Raw genomic sequence first — 15476 nt, 5'->3', positions numbered from 1 at the left:
TTTAAAGAGAAGCAGGCCAAGCACAGGGATGAGAGATGGACATCCTCAGATTCCTGGCTCTCGGTATTTGATTACCTCCTCCACACAGCTTGCCACCATTGCTGCTCCACTTGCATGTGGTTTTCCGGGATTCAGGAATGCTGCTCCTGCTCCTGCTCCTGACATGAATGTTTGAACTCCTCCGACTCCAATATCAGGAGAGTGCAGCCTGTGGTCATGGAGAACTACAGCACAGAAACAGGCCTTTTGACCAAACTAGTCTGTGCTGACCTATTATTCAGTCTACTCCCATCAGCCTGCGCCTGAACCACATCTCTCCCAACCACGTACTTATCCAAACTTCCCTTAAATGATACAATCAAACCCACATCCACCACTTCCACTGGTAGCTTGTTCCACACTCTCACAACCCTCTGAGTGAAGAAATTCTTCCTCATGTTCCTCTTTTACCCTTCACCCTTAATCCATGACCTCTACTTGTAGTCTCACCCACCCTCAATGAGAAAAGCCCGTTTGCATTTACCTTATCTATACCCCTCATGATTTTGTATACCTCTATCAAAGCACAACTGCAAAACTACACAACACGAGCAGCCCCTGTACTGGCAGCTCAGTGAATGAAGTTGGAATAATTACATCAAGTTTGCTGTTGACGCAGTCTGACTCCTTGAGTACAGGGAGAAGATCAAAGGGGTGATAAGGGCAGATCTTACCTGGTCCGAGGCATATGCCACAAGACGGGAGGTGAGCACAGCATCATCTGTGTTCGGCTCACTGCTCTTTAGCTGAGCAATCTTGGCCTTTCTTGCAGCCAGCATAGCAATCAGTGTTGACTCGCTGACCGTGCTCTACCGTGGATAAAAACCCTAGGTTAACACATGGCTTGGCACACTCACATTTAGTAACAAGATTCCTACAGTGCTTTCAGCTTCTGCACATGCCCTAATTACCAGTACTGATCTCTGCACCAATTCAAACTCAGACGCTCAATAACAACTTTCCTCTCGGTGTGCATTTTCACTCTGCTGACAAATCTGCTGTGTAGATTTTAAGCAAAATGTTTGGTAGGATCCAATGTATCAGATTTAAATGAAAATCATTTCAGCAATTCCAGATATCAATAAGCCTGACAGTCTGCAGAAGATGTTGCCAGAACTTGAGGACTTGAGTTATAAAGAAAGATTGAATAGGTTAGGGCTTTATTCCCTAGAGCATTGAAGAATGAGGAGAGATTTGACAGAGGTGTACCAAACTATTGTCCGAAGCTACAGCACGATGCAGATCAGATGGAGTGTTGGCAGATGGGCAAGTGCGAATAGGTGCATTTTGGAGAAGTCAGGGAGGGGCAAGACATACCCAGTCGACGAAAGGTCGGAGAGGGGCAAGATGTACCCAGTCAATGAGAAGGCACCAAGAAATGTTGATGAACAGAAACACCTTGGTAGTCAAGAGTAGAAAGTCAAAATCATTTTCCCCAATGGTACAGACATCAAAAACAAAAGGGCAATAGTTTAAGATGAGACAAAGGAGTCATAAAGAGAATTTGAAGGGAACAAAAGTGATTCTTCTCTGGAACTTGGCGGAAGTGGTACAGTTACGATATCCGACAGATATGTGAACAGACAAGGCAGAAAGATTCAGACCTTGTAATGGGAAAAGGGATGGGCAAGAAAGGCCAGCATTGCAACATTGGGCTGAGTGACCTGTTTCTGTTCTGTACAACTGCTAAAGGAGGAAAGGTGAATTTTAGTGATGGGAGGCTGTGAGCTCTGGGGATTTACAGGTTCTCTGCTGTCCCAGCTGATAATCAATAGTTTATACAACTAGAGTCATGAAAAGGAAGACACCTAAACTTGGTCATCTGAGGAAATAGCTTTGCGGTTACTGGAAGATATCGACATACCAATGAAATGGGCTCCAGGTAGTAACTAGAGTTTAGTGGGGAGTGGAAGACCAGGCATGGAGGCAGGATACTGAGAAATATGGAGAATCCCGCGGTAACAGGGTTAGGTGCAGAACATGGTAAAGGCGGCTGGCCACAGAATACAAGAGCGTATCATGCACTTGTCAGACCATGCACTACTCCGGTGTGAGGACTCTGCAGAGACAGTTCTCACAGACTAGAACATTTGAGGTATTAGCAATCTGGAATTCACACTGTTAAGAGTGGGAGATCAATAAACTGTGCTGGCACAGGGTTTTCAACAGCCCTGTCCCGGACAGCTGTGAACCAAGAGTTGCAAAGTGGGATTGTGACCAACATGAGCATAAGTGGCCAAATGGCCTCCTCTTACCCATGCAGTTCCATTATGCTGCACAATTGGGCTGTTGAATTTGCTGTTAAACCATGGACAGGAATTTAATGGAAAGTTCTGCCTCATTCTCAGGAAAAGGTACTGGCTGTAAAAGTCCATTTGTCAGGACATTGGACAGTCCACCCTGGCCCCAGAGTCTCCGGTGCTTACATCTTCACCCACTCATCAGCAGTGAGTCCGAGATAGCACCAGCAACTGTGGGTGCAAAGTGTCCAGCTCACATTGTGAAATGTGGGAGCAGAGAAAGGCCGAGAGGCAGAAACCCTTCTCCACCGATCCACTCCCTGCACCAACTTCCACAGCAGTCTGAGTGAATGGAACGTTTATCAATGTGGGGCCAGCCTGCAGTGTCCCAGAGGACTGACACAGCAAGAGGACCTGGGAACAAGACTGAAGAATGTTTGTCAGCACTGTAGAGGAGACAGGTTGGAGCTGAGGTACCTGCAGCACTCCCCCTCCATGGCTCTCAGGGTGATAGTGCAGGAACTGACTGGGGAGACCCAGCATGGTTGCCAGCCAATCCAACACACACATCTCCAGCTCGGTACAGATGGGGTTAGAGGCCTGCAAATCAAAAATCAGACAATCAGAGAGAGAGAGAGAGACACACACATGCACACTCCCCCCCCCCCCCATAATCTCTTCAACCACCTCTTTCAGAACCCTGGGGTGTACACCATCTGGCCCAGGTGCCTTATCTACCTTCAGACCTTTCCGTTTCCCCAAGATCCTTGCCCCTAGAAACAGTAACTTCACACACTTCATGACCTCTGACACTTGGAACTTCCACCATACTGCTAGTGTCTTCCACAGTAAAGACTGATGCAAAATATTTATTCAGTTCATCTGCCATTTCATTGTCTCCCCCCCATTACCACCTCTCCAGCATCGTCTTCCTGCAGTCCAATATCCACGCTCACCTCTCATTTATACTTAGTGTATCTGAAGAAACTTTTGGAATCCTCTTTAATATTATTGGCTAGCTTACTTTCATGTTCCATCTTTATCTTCTTAATTATTTGTTTAGTTGCTTTCTAATGGTTTTTAAAAGCTTCCCAGTCCTCTAACTTCTCTAAGTTTTGCTCTATTTTATGCCCTTTCTTTGACTTTTATGTTGGCTTTGACTTCTCTTATTAGCCACAATTGTGTCATCTTACCTTTAGAATGCTCCTTCCTCTTTGGGATGTATATATCCAGTGCCTTCTGAATTATTTCCAGAAATTCCAGCCATTGCTGCTCTGCTGTCAGCCCTGCCAGTGTTCTTTTCCAATCAATTCTGGCCAACTTCTCTCTCAAGCCTCTGTAATTCCTTTTATTTCACAGATACATCTGACTAACTTCTCCTTCTCAAATTTCATGGTGAATTCAATCATATTATGATGACTTTCCCTGAGGGTTCTTTTACTTTAAGCTCTCTAATCAATTTTGGTTCATTGTACAGCACCCAATCCAGAATAGCTGATCCCCCAGTGAGCTCAACCACGAGCTGCTCCAAAAAGCCATCTTTTAGGTATTGTAGAAAGTCCCCTCTTGGGATCGAGCACCAACCTGATTTTTCCCCAATCTACCCATCAGGAGTTATATACAGTTTTGCCCTTAACTCTTGCAGTTCCTTAGTTTTATTCACATGATTTAATACCTTCCAACCCTATGTCACCTCTTTCTAATGATGGGATTTAATTTTTTTTTACCAACAGAACAATGCCACCCCCTTTGCCTTCCTGCCCTTTCCTTTCAATACAATGTATCCTTGGACTTTAAGCTCCCAGCTATAATCTTCTTTCACCCATGATTTACTGATGCCTACAATATCATACATGCCAATCTATAACTATACTACAAGTTCATCTACCTTATTCCATATACTGCGCATATTCAAATACAACACCTTCAGTCTTGTATTTTCCCTTTTCGATTTTGTCCGCTTGATGTTGCAATGCATCCTATTGATTGCAATTTAGCCCCATCATCAGCCTCTCCTTGCCAGGGGTCTCACTACACATTGCCTCTGTTTGTAAACCAACTACATCACCTTCAGTTCCCGATCCCTACCAAATTAGTTTAAACCCACCCGTACAACTCAAGCCAACCTGCCCGCAAGGATATCGGCCCCCTCAGGTTCAGGTGTAACCCATCCCTTTTGTACAGGTCATACCTTCCCCAGAAGAGCTCCCAATGATCCTTAAATTTGAACCCCTATCCCTGCACCAGTTCCTCAGCCACATATTCACCTGCTAAATCATCTTATTCTTACCCTCACTGGCATGTGGCACAGACTGCAATCCAGAGATTACTACCCTGGAGGTCCTGCTTTTCATCTTCCTATCTAGCTCCCCAAAATCTCTCTTCAGGATCTCCTCATCTTGTCTACCTGTCACTGGTGCCACTTCTGGCTGCTCACCCTCACCCTCGAGAATAAGGCCATAAGACACAAGAGTAGAAGTAGGCCATTCAATCCACTGAGCCTGCTCCACCATAACCTTTGATGCCCTAACTAATTGTGAAACTATCAGTTTTTGTTTAAATATACCCACGGTCTTGGCCTGCACCGTAGTCTGTGGCAGAGCATTCCACAGATTCACTACTCTCTGGTTAAAAAAATTCTAAAAGGTCACCCCTCAATTTTGAGTCTGGGCTGTCTAGTTCTGGACACCCCCACAACGGGAAACATCCTCTCCACATCCACTCTATCTAGTCCTTTCAACATTCTGTAGGTTTTAATGAGATCCCCCTGCATTCTTCTAAGTTCCAGTGAGTACAGGCCCAAGGCTATCAAACACTCCTCATATGTTAACCCCTTCATTACATTGTGCATTATCATACATTTCCCAATACTGTATTCCATCTGCCACTTTTTTTGTTTAAGCCCTGCTGCAATCACATTGCTTCCTCAGCACTACCCTGGCACCAGGGAGGCAACATACCATCTGGGTCTCTTTATTGTGCCCACAGAACCTCATCTCTGTTCCTCTGACTACTCCTATCAACACTGCAGTCCTCTTCACCTCCCTTTCTTTGAGTCAAAGCACCAGACAGTGTAGCTCCCCCAGATGGTGGTCCCCCACAACAGTATCTAAAGTATTATTCTTATGGAAGGGGATGGCCACAGGTGTACTCTGCACTGGTTGTAGATTTCCCTTCCTTCTCCTGACAATATCCTAGGGACTACCTCGCTGCAGCTCGTTTTTCGCCTCCTCGTTCTCCTTTAAGAGTCGGAGGTCACCAAGCTGCAGCTGCAGTTCCTTAGTACGTTCTCTGAGGAGCTGTAGCTCAGTACACCTGGTGCAGAGGTCTCCCAGACTCCCCACACCTCATACAGTACAAAACACCGCCCTGGAGCCATTCTCATTGAACTACAGATGAGGAATGAACAAATAAGAGCAAAAAGTAATTGACAAGAATCATTACCTCACCCAAGCCTGACGAGCCAAAGCCACTCTTAAGACTGGCGCACTCACAAGAATCAGCGTTCTACTTGCACTGGTGCTATTTTTAAATCGGCCCTTTCTAATAAATCTCTCTTGTTGACCTGTCTCCAGTCCTGATGAAGGATCTCAGCCCGAAACATCGACTGTACTCTTTTCCAGAGATGTTACCTGGCCTACAGAGTTCCTCCAGCATTTTCTCTGTGTGTTAATTAAAAGTTAGCTCTTGTTACGCAGCTTTGACATTATAACCATATAACAATTACAGCACGGAAACAGGGCATCTTGGCCCTTCTAGTCCGTGCCGAATGCTTACTCTCACCTAGTCCCACTGACCCACACTCAGCCCATAAGCCTCCATTCCTTTCCGGTCCATATACCTATCCAATTTTACTTTAAATGACAATACCGAACCTGCCTCTACTACATTGATTGTCCAACTTAGAGAAAACTGCCACGAAGCTCTGCTTTTTAAATCTGAACCACCCTCTTAATTAAAAGGTAGCTCTTTTTACACAGCGCTGATGTTGATCGTCCAACTACAAGTGTGGTCTAAGGTTTTAGAGAGCTGCAACATTGACGGCTCTTGAACTCAACCCCCACCACCCCCGAGTTGTGAAGACCAACACACCATACACCTTCCAAACCACCCTGTTAATGGACAGTAGTCTTTCAAGCAAATTGCCTTCTTTTCCTTGGGTTCTGGGATGGTAGTGGTCCTAGAGCAGCTAGGAGCCTCAGAAAGAAGCAGGGAGAGGTTAAAAATATTTACAAATACCCCAGACAGGATCTAATGACACAACTGGGGTCACCATTTGGGCCAATGTTTTCTGTGGGTTTCCCTCCCTGGCCCATGGGTTCTGAGGCCAAAGCCCTCCCTCACCGCCTGGAATCCACACTTTACTGAGTGGCTGTGCTTCTTACCCAGGTGAATCCCAAGCAGTTCACGGCATCCGACAACATGTCCCCGAGCAGCGATGGCCAGGAGCAGAGAGCCGGGAAGTAAGCGTGCATGTGCGGGCTTTGCCAGTGGACGAGCTGTAGCGGGACATGGGAGGGTTAGAGTCTGCCAGCACCCCCTTGCCCAGAATCTGCTAATCCCACTGCTTGGAGCTCGCTAATTCCCCCAGTGAGGAGAGCACCAACTCCCCTGCCACCTGGAGCCCACTAACAGCCCCCGCCCGCGACCAGAATCCACCAAACCCCTGCCGCCTGGAGTCTGCCAACAGCCCCCGGCCACCAAGTGGTGGGAGAGGGTCTTATTGGAAGACTACTACAGTGCAACCCAACCCCCCCCCCCGACTGACCTCCACCTTGCTGAGCCCAGTGACATCTGTCAGACACCCCCTGTAATTTACCTTTCGAACAGGATCCCACTAAGGACCACCAGGCCATTGTCTCCCACACCATCGCCAACCGCATTAACTCTGGAGATCTCCCATCCACTGCCAACAACCTCATCGTTCCTTCACCCTGTTTCTACCTCCCACCCAAGATCCACAAACCAGCCTGTCCAGGTAGACCCATTGTTTCTCCTTGTTCCTGTCCCACTGAACTCATATCAGCATCCCTCGCCTCAGCTTTATCCCCCACTGCTTCAGTACCTTCCTACCTACATTCATGACACTTCACACAGTGGATTCCCTGGCCCCCATCATCTTATCTTCACTCTGGATGTCCAGTTCTTATACACCTCCATCCCCCACCAGGAAAGCCCCAAAGCTTTCTGTTTCCTCCTGGACATCAGGCCTAACCAGTTCCCCTCCACCCAGCAGAACTTGTCCTCACTCTCAATTTTTCCTTTGGTTCCTCACACTTCCTTCAAACAAAAGATGTGGCCATGGGCACTCACATGGGTCCTGGCTACGCCTGCCTGTTTGTCAGCTACTTGGAACAGTCCACGTTCCAAGCCTACACCGGTATGACTCTCCAACATTGACAACTCCATTGGTGCTGCTTTCTGCACCCATGCCGAGCTTGTCAACGTCATCAACTTTGCCTCCAACTTCCACCCTGCCCTCGAATTTACCTGGTCCATTGCTGACACCTCCCTCCCCTTTCTTGATCTCACTGTCTCCATCTCTGTATACAGTTATCTACTGATTCTATTATAAACCCACAGCTACCTGGACTATACCTCTTCCCTTATTTGTAAAAAGCCCTTCTGTTTCTCTCAATTCCTTTATCACCACCACATCTGTTCACAGGACAAGGCTTTTCATTCGAGAACCAAGGAGATGTCCTCCTTCTTCAAAGAAAGTGACTTCCCTTCCTCCACCATCAACACTGCCCTCAACTGCATCTCCTCGATTTCATGCATGCCTATCCTCCCACCACCACAGCAAGGATAGGGTTCCTCTTGTCCTCACCTTCCACCCAAGCAGTCTCTATATACAGGACTTTCACCATCCCCAAAGGGATCCCAGCACCCAGCCCATCGTCTCCCCACCACCCCACTTTCTGCAGGGATTGCTCCCTTGTCTATCTGTCCCTCCCATCCTGGCACTTACCCTTGCAAGCAGAACTTGCCTCAATACCTCCTCCCTCTCTACCATTCAGGGCCCTAAAAAGTCCTTTCAGGTGAGGCGACATTTCACCTGCGAGTCTGTTGGGGTCATTTACTGTGTCCAGTGCTCCTGGTGTGGCTTCCTGTACATCAGTGAGACCCAACATAGTTTGGGTGACTGTTTCACTGAGCACCTATGCTCCATTCGCCATAAAGAAAGTGGGATCACCCAGTGACCATCCATTTGAATTCCACTTCTCATTCCCATTCTGACATGTCAATCCATGGCCTCCTCTACTGTTGTGATGAGGCCACACTCGGGCTGGAGGAGCAATGCCTTATACTGTATTCCACTTGGGTAGCCTCCAACCTGATGGTATAAATATTGATTTCTCAACCTTCCGGTAATGTCCTACTCACCATTCCCCATCCCCCTTTTGCCTCTCTCACCTTATCTCCTTGCCTGCCCATTGCCTCCCTCTGCTGCTGCTCCACCTTTTCTTACTTCCATGGCCGTCTGTCCTCTCCTATTAGATTCCCCCTTCTCCAGCCCTGTAAATCTTTCACCAATCAACTTCCCAGCTTGTTACTTCACCCTCCCTCACCCCTCAGTTTCTCCTATCACCTCGTGTTTCTTCCTCCCCTCACCCTCCTTTCTAACTCCACTCCTCATCATTTTCTTTCTCCAGACCTGCCGAAGGGTCTCGGCTTGAAACGTCGACTGTACTTTTTTTTTTAAACATGGATGCTGCCTGGCCTGCTGAGTTCCTCCAGCGTTTTGAGTGTGTTACCCAATGGTGGGGGGTGTTTACGGCAGAGCAACAGCTGGTGGGCATTGCAAACAACACCCCCACCAACAAGACAGAGCGCCAACTCCACCGGGACGGTGGTAGCAGAGAGAGGAACCTTTGGTGGAAATGGAAACAGTGGGGGCTGAGGGAGAGTCTGGATCCTGGGAGTGGGTGACTGGTTGGGAGGATTTTCTTACCCCAGGCATAATGACCCTCTCAATGTCGGCGAAGATGCTACTCCAGCTCTCGGGGTCCTGGGGAGCAGACATCGGGATCAGGGGCCGCAGGAACCCGGGCTTCACATCCGGGAAAACGCGGCGCTGGCGCACCGTTCTCATATATTCCGCAATGTAGTCCACCAACTCCTTCCCTGCCAAGACAGTGGGGCTCGTTCACTGGGACTGTCTTACCAACGGCTCCAACTCTCCTGTTTCAGCTAACTCACCCTCATTCCTACCATCACCTAGCACTCTTCTACCACCACAATACTTACCGTCCCACAGCCAGTGCCAAACCCACTCCCCACCCCTCCCACCTTCCCTCCCCTCACCGTCCCACAGCCAGTGCCAAACCCACTCCCCAACCCTCCCCACAGCCAGTGCCAAACCCACTCCCCACCCCTCCCACCTTCCCTCCCCGCCCCACAGCCAGTGCCAAACCCACTCCCCACCCCTCCCCACAGCCAGTGCCAAACCCACTCCCCACAGCCAGTGCCAAACCCACTCCCCACCCCTCCCACCTTCCCTCCCCGCCCCACAGCCAGTGCCAAACCCACTCCCCACCCCTCCCACCTTCCCTCCCCGCCCCACAGCCAGTGCCAAACCCACTCCCCACCCCTCCCACCTTCCCTCCCCGCCCCACAGCCAGTGCCAAACCCACTCCCCACCCCTCCCACCTTCCCTCCCCGCCCCACAGCCAGTGCCAAACCCACTCCCCACCCCTCCCACCTTCCCTCCCCGCCCCACAGCCAGTGCCAAACCCACTCCCCACCCCTCCCACCTTCCCTCCCCGCCCCACAGCCAGTGCCAAACCCACTCCCCACCCCTCCCACCTTCCCTCCCCGCCCCACAGCCAGTGCCAAACCCACTCCCCACCCACCCACCTTCCCTCCCCTCACCGTCCCACAGCCAGTGCCAAACCCACTCCCCACCCACCTTCCCTCCCCTCACCGTCCCACAGCTAGTGCCAAACCCACTCCCCACCCCTCCCCACAGCCAGTGCCAAACCCACTCCCCACCCCTCCCACCTTCCCTCGCCTCACCGTCCCACAGCCAGTGCCAAATCCACTCCCCACCCCACCCACCTTCCCTCCCCTCACCGTACCACAGCCAGTGCCAAACCCACTCCCCACCCCTCCCCACAGCCAGTGCCAAACCCACTCCCCACCCCTCCCACCTTCCCTCCCCTCACCGTCCCACAGCCAGTGCCAAACCCACTCCCCACAGCCAGTGCCAAACCCACTCCCCACCCCTCCCACCTTCCCTCCCCTCACCGTCCCACAGCCAGTGCCAAACCCACTCCCCACAGCCAGTGCCAAACCCACTCCCCACCCCACCCACCTTCCCTCCCCTCACCGTACCACAGCCAGTGCCAAACCCACTCCCCACCCCTCCCCACAGCCAGTGCCAAACCCACTCCCCACCCCACCCCACAGCCAGTGCCAAACCCACTCCCCACCCACCTCCCCTCCCCACAGCCAGTGCCAAACCCACTCCCCACCCCACCCACCTTCCTTCCCCTCACCGTCCCACAGCCAGTGCCAAACCCACTCCCCACCCCACCCACCTCCCCTCCCCGTCCCACGGCCAGTGCCAAACCCACTCCCCACCCCACCCACCTTCCCTCCCCTCACCGTCCCACAGCCAGTGCCAAACCCACTCCCCACCCCACCCACCTTCCCTCCCCTCACCGTACCACAGCCAGTGCCAAACCCACTCCCCACCCACCTCCCCTCACCATCCCACAGCCAGTGCCAAACCCACTCCCCACCCCACCCACCTTCCCTCCCCTCACCATACCACAGCCAGTGCCAAACCCACTCCCCACCCCACCCACCTTCCCTCCCCTCACCGTCCCACAACCAGTGCCAAACCCACTCCCCACCCCAGCCAACTTCCCTCCCCTGGATGCCTTCATCCCCTCCCTTCTACCCACCGCCTCCCACAATCAACACCAACTAACCCCCTCATCCCACCCACCTTCCCTCCCCTCACTGCCGCACAGCCAGTACCAAACCCACTCCCCACCCCAACCACCTCCCCTCCCCTCAATGCTTCACTATCCCAACCCTCCCCCTCCCACAATCAATACCAACTAACCCCTCCCCCCACCCCACCCACCTTCCTCCACACCTGGACTCACCCATCACCACAAGATCACAAAACATAGGAGCAAGGAAAATCAACACGTTTATGATTCATCCACTCTGTGCTGCTTGTTATGGGACATAGCAAAATGGTGTTCACCACATTCAACTCCTGTACACAATATTTTGATTTATGAGGTGTAACTACTCGTGTCATCACTTTCAAGGAATTCTAGATCTGTATTCCAAGCTCCCTTTATTCTACTACATTCCCAAGTACCTTACTGCTTACCATGCAGGATCTACCCTGGTTGGTCCCACTGAAGTACAACACCTCACACTCATCTGCATTAAATTCCATCTGCCATTTTCAGCCCATTTTTCCAGCTGGTCCAGATTCCTCTGCAAGTTTTGATAGACTTTCTTGCTGTCCACTACACCTCCAATTTTGGTGTCATCCACAAATTTGCTGATCCAGTTTACTACATTACGATACAAATAGTTGATACAGATGACAAACAACAACGGAGCCAGCTCCGATCCGTGGCACACAACTAATCACAAGCCTCCATTCAGAGAGGAAGCCAATTACTACTACTCTCTCGCTAAGACAATGTTGAATGCCAAACAACTAAACCTTCTGGACCAAACTTCCATGTGGGACTTTGTGTGGAAATGGAATTTGCATTGTCCCAAAAAAAACTCAGTCTAATGTCCTGGTCATACATACAGCTAGTTCACTTGCTATCATCTCTATCAGCTGGTGTCCATTCTTGTCCACTTAAGCTGCAAGACAAGTGGGGATGTGCTGTGACTATTGGAGAAGGTCTTGTCTCACATCCTTGGCAAGGATGTACTTTCAATAGAGAGACTATTGTGAATGTTCACTGGGGAGGGGTTTATCTGAAGGGGGAAAATGAAGAAGATTGGCCCTTTAGAAGAATGTTAAAAGTTATAAGTAGAAGGTCTCACAGGAGATGGTGAGTGCAGGGGGTCAGTCTCAAAACCACTGGATGCCCTGAGAGAAGAAATAGCTTCACCCAGAACTTGGGGAGTGTTGAGAATTTTGGACCCCTATCTGTTCTGTCCCTGGAGAGGGTCCAGAGGAGGTTCACAACCTGGGGCAGTGTTTGGTATCCCCAGTCCTGTTGAGTTCAGAGGATAGGGGTGAGGGGATATTATTGAAACTTACTGAACACCTAAAGCCTGGATAGAATGAATGTGGAGAAAATGTTTCCATCAGCGTGAAATTCTAGGATCCAAGAGCATAGCCTTAGAATAAGAGACATCCCTTTAGAATGGAGCTAAGGAGGATTTTCTTTAGCCAGAGGGTGGTGAATCTGTGGAATTCATTGTCACAGAGAGCTGTGAAGGCCAAGTCATTGGCTGTACTTAAGGTAGAGCTTGATATGTGCTTAACAGGTAAATGGGTTAAGGATCAGAGAGAGAAGGTGGCAGAATAGAGTTGAAAATAAATCAGCCATGATCAAATGGTAGAGCTGACTCAGGGAAAGACCACCTTAGATTGAGTGTTGTGTAATAACTCGGATCTTATTAGGGAGCTTAATGTAAAGGAATTCATAGGAGGCAGTGATCATAAATATGATTGAATTCATACTACATTTTGAGAGGGAGAAGCAGAAGTCACACGTATCAGTATTGCCATGGAATAAAGGGAATTACAGAGGCATAAGAGAGGAACTTGCCCAGGTGGATTGGAGTGGGATACTGGCAGGTATGACAACACAGCAGAGATGATTGAAGTTTCAGGAAATAGTTCACAAGTCGTAGGATAGATATGTCCCACAGAAAAAGTACTTCTCAATGGCAGGGGTAGGCAACTGTGGCTGACAAGAGAAGTTAAGGACTGAATAAACCCTAGGAAAGGGCATATTAGGTAGCAAAAGTGAGTGTGGCAAGGTGGATGATTGGGAAGCTTTTAAAGGGAAAAGGTGGAATACAAGGACAAACTAGCCAATAATATAAAGCTTTTTTTCCAGTATTACAAAAAGTAAAAGGGAGTTGAGAGTTGATATCGGACCACTGGAAGATGATGCTGGTGAGGTGGTATTGAGGGAAAAAGAAATGGCCGATGAACTTAATGGATGCTTTGCATCTGTCTTCACTATGAAAGACACAAACAGTGTGCCAGAGGTCCTTATGTGTCCATGTGGGTGCCATTGCTATTACAAAGGTAAAAGTACTAGGCAAGGGTCTTAAGGTGCACTAATGATAAAACAAGTCAAAGTCAGCATAGTTTCTCTAAAGGGAAATTTTCTTGACAAATCTGTTAAGAGTTCTTTGAGGAAGTAACAAGCAGGGCAGACAAAGGAGAGGTGATGTCATTTACTTGGATTTTCAGAAAGAATTTGATAAGGAGCCACATGAGGCTGCTTAGCAAGATAAAATCCTGCTAAGGAAAGATACTGGCATGGATGAGGAATGGCTGAGAGGCAGGAGGCAGCGAGTGGGAATAAAAGGGGTCTTTTCTGGTTGCCAGTGACTAGTGGTGTTCCTCAGGGGTGCAGACTATTATCTATATGGGGAGAAGGTTCAAACATCCGAGGTACAGAGGGACTTAGGAGTCCTCATGCAAGACTGAGGTTAATTTACAGGTCAACTCTGTGGTAAAGAAGGCAAATAGAATGTTGGCATTTGTTTCAATGGGGAATTTAAAATAAAAGCAAGGTTGTGGTGACCCACTTCCTAGTGCACTTGAACCGGCTCACAAATAGCCAGTGCGCCAGCATAAAGGCCAGCCCCAAAAGGGCACCAAGTCTGCTTCACCAGCAAGGGGAAAAGCCCACGCGGGACTGTGAATACATGCTCCCTACAGCATCTACGCCCAGGGAGGGTGGGATCAGAAAGGCTTTAAAGCGAGGCCGTGAAGTTCAAATAAAATCTTTTTATAACTGCAGTTCACCGACTCTGTCACTATTTCAGCACTGCGTTTAGCACACCGCTACAAGGTGATAAATCTGAGGCTTTATAAGATACCTGTCAAGCTGCACTTGGAGTATTGTCAAAAGTTTTGGGCCCCATATCTCAGAAAGGATCTGTTGGCATTGGAAAGTCCAGAGGAGGTTCACCAGGATGATTCCAGGAATGAAGGGGTTAACATACGAGTAGTGTTTGGCAGCTTTGGGCCTGTACTCACTGGAATTTAGAAGAATGCAGGGGTTTCATTGAAAACCACCAAATGTCAAAAGAACCAGTTCGGGTGGATGTGGAGAGGATGTTTCCTTTGGTGGAGGTACCCAGAGCTACAGGGCACAGCCTCAAAATTGAGGGTGACCTTTTAGAACAGAGGCAAGGAGGATTGTTTTTATAGCCAGAGACCAGTGAACCAGTCGCGTGCTCTGCAGACTGGGGTGAAGGCCATGTCCGCGGGTATATTTAAGGCGGAAGTTGATCGTTTCCTGATCGGTCGGAGCATCAAAGGATATGGCGAGAAGCCAAGTGTATGGGGTTGGTTGGGATCCGGGATCAGCTATGCTGGAATGGCTGAGCAGACCCTATGGCCTGATGACCTACTCCAACAGAATCCATCCATACCCCTGCCTTCTTGCCATTACTGCGAGAGTCGAGGAGTACGGTTCGAGGGGGAAGATGGTGTTTGGGCGCTATCTTACTAAATGGTAGAATTAGGCACGAAGGGCCGAACTGTCACCAACAGAGCATCGTCTAGCTGCGTGCAGGGTCAGGCGGGGAGTTAGAAACCAAGAAGGCGGAATGAGAAAGGTGGAAAGGAAGTGAGAGCGTTCCCGATGGTTTACCGGCCCCTCTTCACGCCAGCACTAGTCCAGAAATGTGTATTCTCAGTCCCTCGTAAACCATCTCTCCCCCGTCCCCGTCCCCGTCCCCGTCTCGGATACGGTTACAAGTTCCAGCCAGGGCTCAGGTGCAAGTTGTTGGACCAGCCGTTCCAGTCCAGTCTCTCACCGGCTCAGCCTGTCGGGGTAGCTCGGTACGCTTGCGGCTTTGGACCGGCAGGACAGGTTACTGCTGCGGGACATTCGGGTCGGTTGTTGGCGCTGGACGGATTCAGGGGTTTGCACAAGCGGTTGGGGTAGTCGCCGGGTTTAGGACGATGCATAGTTACTCACCATAGCGCCGATATTCATCCAGCTCCAT

General features: G+C 49.7%; 1 protein-coding gene across 1 annotated transcript in view; it reads right to left on the bottom strand.

Moving 5' to 3' along the window:
• The window catches only part of LOC132382679 (histidine decarboxylase-like), a 24657-nt gene extending 9181 nt beyond the window's left edge, over positions 1-15476 (bottom strand). The window contains exons 1-5 of the mRNA XM_059953140.1: positions 15449-15476; positions 9235-9407; positions 6665-6778; positions 2757-2879; positions 714-848 (exon numbers count right to left, since the gene is read on the bottom strand). Of these exons, the coding sequence (XP_059809123.1) occupies positions 714-848; positions 2757-2879; positions 6665-6778; positions 9235-9407; positions 15449-15476 (573 nt within the window). The remainder of the gene's footprint in view (positions 1-713; positions 849-2756; positions 2880-6664; positions 6779-9234; positions 9408-15448) is intronic.

The sequence above is a fragment of the Hypanus sabinus genome, chromosome 28, assembly GCF_030144855.1.
Source record: "Hypanus sabinus isolate sHypSab1 chromosome 28, sHypSab1.hap1, whole genome shotgun sequence".
Lineage (NCBI taxonomy): Eukaryota > Metazoa > Chordata > Chondrichthyes > Myliobatiformes > Dasyatidae > Hypanus > Hypanus sabinus.
Note: the sequence above shows the minus strand (reverse complement) of the source record. Positions and strands in the feature narration are given on the sequence as shown.